This window comes from Struthio camelus, chromosome 20 (assembly GCF_040807025.1).
Source record: "Struthio camelus isolate bStrCam1 chromosome 20, bStrCam1.hap1, whole genome shotgun sequence".
Taxonomy (NCBI): domain Eukaryota; kingdom Metazoa; phylum Chordata; class Aves; order Struthioniformes; family Struthionidae; genus Struthio; species Struthio camelus.
In genome coordinates, this window is record NC_090961.1 from 10,818,597 (window position 1) to 10,827,893 (window position 9,297).

The 9,297-nt window shown below is 56.6% G+C and overlaps 1 protein-coding gene across 4 annotated transcripts in view; it reads right to left on the reverse strand.

The window, feature by feature from the left end:
• The window catches only part of STXBP1 (syntaxin binding protein 1), a 29,408-nt gene extending 22,852 nt beyond the window's left edge, over positions 1-6,556 (reverse strand). Inside the window, exon 1 of one of the 4 annotated variants that reach the window (XM_068914752.1) lies at positions 6,215-6,556. In XM_068914752.1, the coding sequence (XP_068770853.1) occupies positions 6,215-6,251 (37 nt within the window). In that variant the 5' untranslated portion in view covers positions 6,252-6,556. The remainder of the gene's footprint in view (positions 1-6,214) is intronic. The other 3 variants (XM_068914751.1, XM_068914754.1, XM_068914753.1) reach the window with 3 other exon arrangements.
• Positions 6,557-9,297: the final 2,741 nt, after the last annotated feature.

Consider the following 9,297-nt stretch of genomic DNA (forward strand, 5'->3'; position numbering starts at 1 on the left):
TCAGAGCAGGATCTCTAGGTGCTAGCGTACCGTTTCCTAAAAAGATCCTATCTAAAACAGGCTCCACTGATGAGAGGACTGCAGGGAGGCAATGACTGCAGTTAGGGCATAGGTAATAATCTCATTTACAGGAAATAAAGCCCCACCGGCATCCATCTCTGCAGCTAAGAGCCATCTCAACTTTAATGGGATGATTTGAGTCTGGAGACCACTCTGCCCATTAACCAAGCAATTCTCCAACATTACTCCAGCAGCTAGAATCCTGAACACCTATTTTTCAAACTGGATTATTCCTGGTGCTCATGTGGCAGACCCCAGCCTTTCTGGAGGATTCCTTCACCATGTTGTCATTGGATCTGCTCTCCAAAGCACCCTCAATACCAGCAGGCTGCTGTAAGTCCAGCATGGGCAGAATCTCCAACCCCAGATGAGGTACATTTTGATATTTTCACACCCATACTGTCAGCAGTACATATGTCAGCATACACGTCCCCCACAGCTAGTGGTGAAACACAACATGTTGAATCAATGCCAAGTAACACTTTGTGCTACTCTGGGGTGTGCCCTGTCAACAAAATAGCTCAGCACTGCATCGCCACCAGGGATCTAGCTTCAAGGATTAGTCATGATAATCATAGTAACCTGTGATTAACTGTTTTTTTCCAATTTCCACAGATCTCAAGAAGGATGTACAAATTCATATCCACGTGCCAAAACCACATAAAACCTTCATAATACCGGCAATGCCTAGAGGAAAGTGGGGCAGAGATCCGAGATCTTGAACTCTTTAGAAACTGAGTAACGGAACCAAAAGGAAATAAGGAAAATGAAATGCACGTTCACACCCACAAATCCCTCTCATTGATTGCAATGAAAAAATGGGGTAAAATTTGTGAGAAATTCACTGTGGGCATCACTCCTGACACATTTTCCTCTGGTCTGCAAAAGGATCTGGGAGGTGAATAGAGTCTTTCCTTCTGGCTATAATCAGCTGGGCCACACATTGGGGTCAGGCTCCTTTTGAAAGCAACACCCACAACTAACTCTTGTCATCTTCCATCAGGTATTTCCACCCTCCAGCAGAGACATTGTACTTGGCCCTGTCAGCAGTCCTAGGTGCTGTTGGCGCAGCGAATGTCAACAGTGCTTTGAGCTGCCTGGAGTGCCGAGAAGAATAAAGAGTTTTCCTGTGGTAGGGCCTCACACAGGGTGTGTTACAACATCTTAGAGGGCAGGTGACTCTTTCTCAAGGGTAAGGACTGCTCAGACCCCTTCTGGGTGTAGCTAGGACTTTCTGAGTGGGTTCTCCAACAAAGTGCAAGCAAATTAGGGCTCTTCAGGCTGGGCCTCGGAGGGAGGAGCTGAATTTTGCATGTATTTTTTCAAGCCAAGAGCTGACACTGGAAGCGAGCAGACTCACTGGTAGCAGACTCCCATGAGGACAAATACAAAAAGCCCCAGCAGAGCCTTTGCCAAGCACCCACTCCTGCAACAGCACGTTACGTGCAGGCTGCGATGCAGGGCCCTGGAGACCTCCCCTGGGCTGCAGAGACGCAGCGCCAAGAGGAGGTCAGGCACACGAGCTGCCCTTGGACCATCAGAAGGAGCAACTGGCTTCAGGGTCTGCTGCCACTCATGGGGGACAGTGCAGATAGTCCCTCCTCATTACCGATCTGCTTTGCCAGCACCTCAGCAGGGCTGGAGGCTCTGCCCCCGATGCAGAGGTGGCTGCAGTCCCACCAGGCCTGCCCGGCCCTGTGCCTTTCACTGCAGCCTCTTCCTCCTCCTCCGCTTGGCAGAGACGTTACCAGACCCGGCTCTGGGGCAGCACGCAAGCCTCGTAACCTGGGCCTTGAGACAGACCCGGAGCATCCTCAATGGGCAGCATGTGGCCCTCTGAGTGCCCCGCCATGGAAACAAGGGTGAATGGGAGTGACGGGAGCCCTGCAGTGTGCCAGGCAGCCCAGGTGAGTCATGCACCTGCAACCAGGCAGTGGGGCCCCTGGCTGTGTCCTGAGGCTGGCAGCAATTGCGCCCAGCAGCTGCTGGTGCCTCCTCCTTGGCCTGCGGAGGTGCAGCACAGCACATGTGGGTCAGCATATACCCAGGATACCTGTGCCATCGCTTCCCCGCATGGGGACACAGCTGCCCTGACCTCCCAAAAGCTACAGACGGACACCGAATGATGCTGTATTGCTTGAGTAGTGGGAGTTTAAGCCAGCTGGTTCGCTCGTGCCAGAGGCATGAGCCGTACGGGTGTTGTACACGGGGGCTGCTGGCCCCCGTCAGAGCTTGTGCGTGGATAATTTAACCATGAAGCTCTCTGGTGTGGTTCTGAGGGCAATCTTGGGGCAGGCGGCACAGCAGACCCGGTCTTTTGCACCTCCTCTTGCTCTTCCCTCTTGGGCTGAGCATGACTGAACACCCCCAAGGCCTGATAGCAGTGATGGCACCAGCGGGAGGCAGAACTGGCCTTTCAAAACTCTGCCTGGGTCCTGCCTGGGCACAGATCAGCTCCGCAGCAGGCTGCACAGAGACAGGCTCCTCAGAAAGCGCTGTTGTGAGGATGCTGTGTGGGAGGGATCAGCTGATCTCCTGGGGGAAAGGTGTTTTCTTGTCTCTGGAAAGGAGCAGGGAGCCGTGCTGCTCCACAGCAGGATTATCCTGGGGGCTGGTTTGCGTCTCCTACCTGTTAGTAACGGCAACATGAGGAAAAGGAAGCCCTCAGGGAAGTTTCTCTCCTCTTGCTGGTGAACACGTCCAGGAGCTCTGTACACCAGTACACCTTCATATGCTCTGGTTACCAGTGCAGCCAGGAGTTTGTGTCTTGCACCAAAACCCTGTTGTGCCAGGCACTGTACAAACATTGTCCCTGTAGCACAGCCAGCCTTGACTCACTGGAGACGATTCAATGAAGTGCTCAGAGGTGGAACCAGCTCCCACCCAAACTGGGTGAGATTTTTCCAGCTAGGCACCAAAATAAAGGAACTGGCTTTCCAGCAGAGCTCCCTGGGAGGTGGCTGCAGAGTGGGAGCAGAGGACACCAGAAGGACCTTGTTCTGAGGTAGGTCCTTGGAGAGCCAAGAGTGCTCTTGAAAATTCTGGCCCTGGTCGTAAGAAAAGTGACCTTCAGGCAGAGATGCAGCCCCAGTCACTCGGATACTGTGAGGAAGGTGCAGGCACGTGCCCCATGGCTTTTAGGGGGTGACAACCAGATTTTGCCTTGTACGTGGGGCTCTTGTGATGCTCTCCCACCTCACCTTCCTGCCCACCTACTCGCAGCTCTTCAGTGGTCTCTGAAACACGTCTTGTTATGACACCAGCTGGTCAGAAGAATAATCCTGGCCTGGAGGGAAGCCAGGGCAGAACGCAGCTCTGGAGGTGGGGCCTGGCAGAGGGAACCATGGCAACACAGCAGCATCCTTCCTTTCCCTCCATCAGGAGGAAACCCCAGCAGAGATGTCCTGCCCTGGGATCGCTGATAGGGCTAGGAGCCTTAGGCTCCAGGCTAGGATATCTTGCTCCTTAGGAAACATCTCCTTCCCCTTCAGATAAACCTTAGGGGAATCCTTGCCCAAGGGCAACATGGTGCAGTGAGGGAGATGTGGGGAAACTCTTGCGGTAGCTGGATTGCACCCTGTGGTAGGAAGTCTAGGTACCCTGCAGACTGGTCCTACCTAACACTGGGGGAGCAGCTCCAGCAGGGCAACTCAAACCAGGAACTAACCTGTCAAGACTGGGAGCTTCCAGTGCAAGTCTTCAAGGAGCAACTCAAGCCCCAGGTACGCTGGTGGGAGGGGTGGGCTGAACTACGTGAGGTCCTCCATTGCGTGCCCAAGTCCCTCCTTCCTACGCAGCATTTTGCCTGGGCAACATGGAAACCCTGCCCTCTCATTCCAGATAGCCACACTTCCCAGATATCCCTGTGATGAGACTGATGCCCTGCTACTGGTTATCGTCTTCAGTCTGAAACAGTATTTTTAGGGAATAACAGAGCTGTTTGTTATCAAACCCTGAAGGGAAGGATTGAGCCAGATTTCCATGATGCTGGCTTGAACCTGTGTGTGTGTGTGTGTGCGCGCGCGTGCGCGCGTGGGTGCGCATGTGCGCACGCACACGAGTGATTGTTCCCAGCATATTTCAGTGCAGAAAGACAATGAATGAAAATAAGGGACATGCAGTGGTGCTGGTCTCTGTCCCCTCTCTACCAAGCAGCACGCTGTGCGAGCTGGACCGAGATCCTGCCTGGGGAGTGCAGCCGGCTGGTCCAGCTCCTCCCACCCTGCAAAGCTGGGCTAGGAGCAGCCTCTCTCTCCATCCTGGTTCTTCCCTGCATCCTGCCGTGGGGAAGGGACCAGCCCCCCAAGAAGAAACCTAGCAAAGCACAAGAGCCAGCCCTCCCCCCTCCCCAAAGACAATCCTGCAGTAGAGAAACGACAGGACATTTTCCTGCCTTTTCTCTTTTATTTTCAGCTAGCTCAGATCCGATCCCCAGTGCAGCATCTGAAGGTGCTGAGTGGGGGGGTGCGCGGGGATGGCACAGGGCTCCCTGGGCAGGTGATGACTGGGAACAAAGCAGGACATAAATCCAATGGGATCCCCCCCCCTCCCCATCACCACCCACCCGATCACACCACCAGCTCCGGTCGCACCATCTGCAGCCTGTGCGGGAGGGTTTAACTCCCCTTCTGGCTGCACAAAGCAGCAGCTCCCTGCAGCCAGAGCCACCCAGCCACCGGGTTTTCTCTCAGTCACCCCCCGACAAACACCAACGGCCCTCGCACCCCCAAAAGGAGAATCGACCCCCGCTGGCCACAATGCCACGGAAATAATTCGTGCAAGAAGAAGGGGGAGCGGGAAAGGCTTTTCATGGCTGCAGGAGCCCGGGGGAAGTTTCCACCGGGTCCTGCCATTTCTGCTCTTTATTTAGTTATTTTTACGCTGAGTTTTTTTGCTTTGATTTTGCTCTAGGGAACGGAGCCTATCCCTCTCCAGCCCCGGGCGCTTAGGAGGACCCCCCTCCCCCCGCCCCAAGCACACACACACACCAAGACGCTGAAAATATCATCTTGCAACAGAAGGGGGAAGAAGGAAGCAAACCCGAAGCTTCTCCATTCTCACCTCCCCTTCCCCTCCCAAACCCCAGAGCTCATCGGCGAGTCGGTGCCAAAAATAGCATCGCGGATCGCGACCCCGAAGAGCACAGAAATCCCCGGGAACTGCACCCGGGGCTGCGCCGGGCGCCGCGTCCCGCCGGCCGGGGGCGGGGGCGGGGGGGAGCACGGGCAGCCTCGCCGCGGCCCCCGGCCCCGGGCGGCCGGGCTGGGGGCGCCGCCGCCCCCGGATTAGGGACGCGATCTGCGGCGGGGGCGCACAGACACGTCCGGAGAAACCACCATTAAAGCAGGATTTGCTGCAGACAAAGCCGTGAGGCGCCCGGCCTTTCATCTTAACGGCGCTAGCGATGGGTATCTCTGCCCAGCCGGACATCCCTGCCGCCCTGCTGCGGTCCTAGACCCCCGGGGGGGCCTGGTTAGGATTTGCTGATTATGCTCTGATGGGGTGATTGCGGCTCGCCGGCCACCCATTTAGGAGCCAGATGCGGGGAGGGGGAACGGAGCGCCTCTCGCTTCCCTCTTCTCACCCCCCCCACCTTTTCCACCGCCCCCCTTTCTCCTCCCCTCCCCTCAGCACTGCAGAAAAATCCCAACAGCCTCAACACACACATACACACACATCCAAAAAAAAAAAGGAAAAAGAAAAAGCCACCCCCGCGTGCTGCCGGTGCCCCCCCCCCGCCCGCCACGCTCTCCCCGTGTCTTGCCGCTTGCTGCGAGCGGCCCCCCCCCCGCGCTGGGCGTTGATCCTGCCGCCGAGGGTCCGTATTGCGCATCCGCAATATCTCCCTTCCGCGCCTGTTTCCCCGCGGAAAAAAAAAGAGCCCGAGCCTGGTCAGTTTCACGGCGGGGACAACCCCGGCCCCCCCCAGCCTGGTCAGTTTCACGGCGGGGACAACCCCGGCCCCCCCCCAGCCTGGTCAGTTTCACGGCGGGGACAACCCCGGCCCCCCCCAGCCTGGTCAGTTTCACGGCGGGGACCCAACCACCCTCCAGCTTGGTCAATTTCGGTTTTTCAATTCCCCCCCCCTCTATCCGCCCGCGCCCCGCATCCCCCCGCGGCGCAAGGAGCGCGGCCAGACGCCGATCTTGCTTACTTTCTCCGACCACAGCCTTGAGTCCGATGGGGGCCATGTCGCCTTGCCGGGGGGGGCGGGGGTCCGCAGCGGGAAGGGGAAGGACTTGGAGGGAGGAAGGGAGGAAGCGCACGGGCGCGGCTGCGGGTGGCGGGAGCGGCGGCCGCGGCGCCTCTCCTCGCTGCTCCCCTCGGCGGCACAATAATATTTGGGGGGGGGGGAGGGAAGAGGAGGGGAAGCGGGGGGGAGGGGGGGACACCGCGATCCGGTGGCCGCGGCGGGGATCTCAGCTGACTGCGCTGAGGGGAGGGGAGACGGCGGAGGCGGGACGGGCACGTCAGCTCCGCGCCCGCCCCCGGTCTCAGCGGGGCCGCCCCGCGCCGCAGCGCAGCGCTGCGCAGCGCAGCGCCCGCCCGCCGCCTAGCACCGCGCAGCGCCTGGCACCGCCGCGCACCGCCGCGCACCGCCGCGCACCGCCGCGCACCCGGAGCCCCCGCGCCGGGCGCCGCGCACCGCGCACTCCCGCGCTGGGCACCCCTATATGTTCCCCCTAAGAAGTAGCCCGGCACCTTTGGGCTTATTCTGCCATCGCTGAGGCAAAGTCTTGCCTCCCCCCTTCACTCCCCTCCCCACCGGGGGGTTGTAGGAACCCCCCCCCCCCCGGAGCTGGGCGATAGGCTTTGCGCAGGCAGCCCCTCTCCCCAGGTCAGGGCTGGGGGTGAGCGGCCCTGTCCGAAAGGCTCCCCCAACGGAGGAGGAGATGTGGCCCCGTGGCGGGAAACCCAAGGAAGTGTTCACGAGGGTGCTGCGGCCTTATTTTTGCAGGCAAGGGCTGTTTCTCTGATGCGGGGGATGGAGATACCCGGGTTTTTCCTGCAGCTGCCCACGTGTGGTTGGCGTGGAGAAGTCTGCTTTTACAGGCTGTGTGCTTGGGCTGTAAATCTTGGGGCAAAGGCTGCATGTTCCTATGACATCTGGCACGCTAGGCTCATTACGTGCGAGTGCTGCTGTAGGCTGATGGATTTCCTGCCTTGCTGTTGTCTTAGGTGCTACGTGTATGAGCTGGCAGCTGCTGCTGGGGCCATGAGCCTTCATGTCTCAAGGGCCGTGCAGGTGGGATTTCATCCCGTGCCACCCCTTCCAGGCCTGGCCATGGCGAAGACAGAAAAGTGGGAAAGAAAGTAGGAAAACGAAGCAACAGGAGCACAGAGCTTGTTACAATGGCAGAGTGCCTCAAAGGGAGACTGCTCCCTCAGATACATATATATCTGTATACATAAATACCTGCTCAGCACATAGTTCCAGGGCTTTATTGCTACTTGCAGTTGGCCTGGGGTGATGCTGTAGTGATCGCTGGAACAGCGGCACCTGGTTTTTGGCAAGCTTTCAGCTGAGAAGATGTTTTAGAGGAAAAGGGGATTGTTGTGTTTGCGTGCCGCAAAAACGGCATGGAAAACTGCTCCCCACTCCCAGTTACCACCATGGGCTGCTTATTCACCCCATCATTCAGAGAAGAGGCCAGGACAGGGAGGCACTTGGGCTCACAGGACAGCAAGGGAGAGTTTAAAGGGAAAAAGGGGGATTTGCTCTAGGTCCTGCTTAGATTACCAGCAGCCTGAGGTCACACTGACATGCATATTGATTCTTTGTTTCAAAACCTGGTCTCTTAAATGCTTTGTTAAAAATAAGCTGGAGTTTAGTTTATCAGAGCCACTGGACTCACTGCCAACAACCACAGGCTATAAATACCAGCATGCTATTTAATTGGGAGGTATTTATATTGCTTTCCCATCTCTCCGTCAATCTGCCTGGTCAACCCAAGCATCATTAGTCTGTAGACAAAAATACAGCCCGTGTAAGGACCTGCAGGTGAACTGGGCCTTCCATGCCCTGAAGGCCCTGGCAGTCGGAGGGTCCCAGAGATGTAAAACTCCCCTCTGCTCTTAGAGACCTGGCATCTGGGTGGTTCTCTGGCATCCATAGCATCTGCACACACAGACACAGCTGGCAGACTAAGTAAATAAGTAAACAGCCAGTGACGCTTGCCCTGTGCAAAAAAAAATAAGCAACAAAACCTTGGCAGTCCCAACCCGCAGGCTGTGTGCATGCCCTGGCTCCCAGAGCAAGGGCCAGAGTGCCAGGCTGGTGAGACCGGTGAGCTCCAGGAGGGCAGGGGCAGAAAAGTCCTGCGGATGGTGGGGTGGAGAAAGTGCTGCTTCTGGGAAGGAAACTTTGGCATTGCCTTCCTGAAGGAATGGCTCCCCCCATCCCCATCGAAAGAGGGGAACTTCCAGCAAACCGCTGACAACGTGAAATCCAGGAGCCTGTTGACTTCAGGGTTAGATGGGATTTGGAGGCTGGATCAGGCTCTAGGAGACTTGCTGTGGTGCAAAATGCCTCTGGACAGTGAGTCCTTTAAACAGGGACTGCGGGCTGCTGGATACAGGCCTTAAGCACTTATTATCAACAGGAACCTTCTCCTCTTCTGCAACGGCCTCCAGATGAAGAGTCGATGGCATACAGCCTGGAAATCCCCAGGACATCTGAGCCAGAGCAAGTGCATTTTTGCTGCATGCAAAAAGCTGTGCACAGCTGGATGAGGAAAAGGGTTGCAGTATTTTGTTATTGCCAGTTTCACCATAGGACTAATAAGGAACATCAGGGTGGAAAGAGTGAGGTGCCGGTAATTGTTGCCCTCGGTTCTGTGCTATTTCGGTTCAAGTGACGTAAATCAGGGGTGGTCAGCAGCACACGGATCTGGTGGCTGAGATTTTAGCAGTGACTAGTGATTGTCAGCATGCGCTTAGCATCTGCCTATGAGAATTAGCCCGTTCCCTGTGAGAAGCCCAGGCCCTGTACGTTCAGTAAGGTAGCATCTCTGATTTAACTCTGCCTAAATAATGAGGGAAGCTCAGAGCCAAGATGAGGGATCATTTTCAGGGTCAAGAAATTGAAGTGAGCTGCTAAAGCTGGTTTTCCTGAAAGACAAGATTGAGACTGTCTATGGAAATGAAAGGGAGCAGATGTGGGAGATGCTTTCCCAAGTAGCGTTGCAGTCTGACTCACCCACAGGTCAAATTCGGATCCTCTCCTAAAGCATCTGG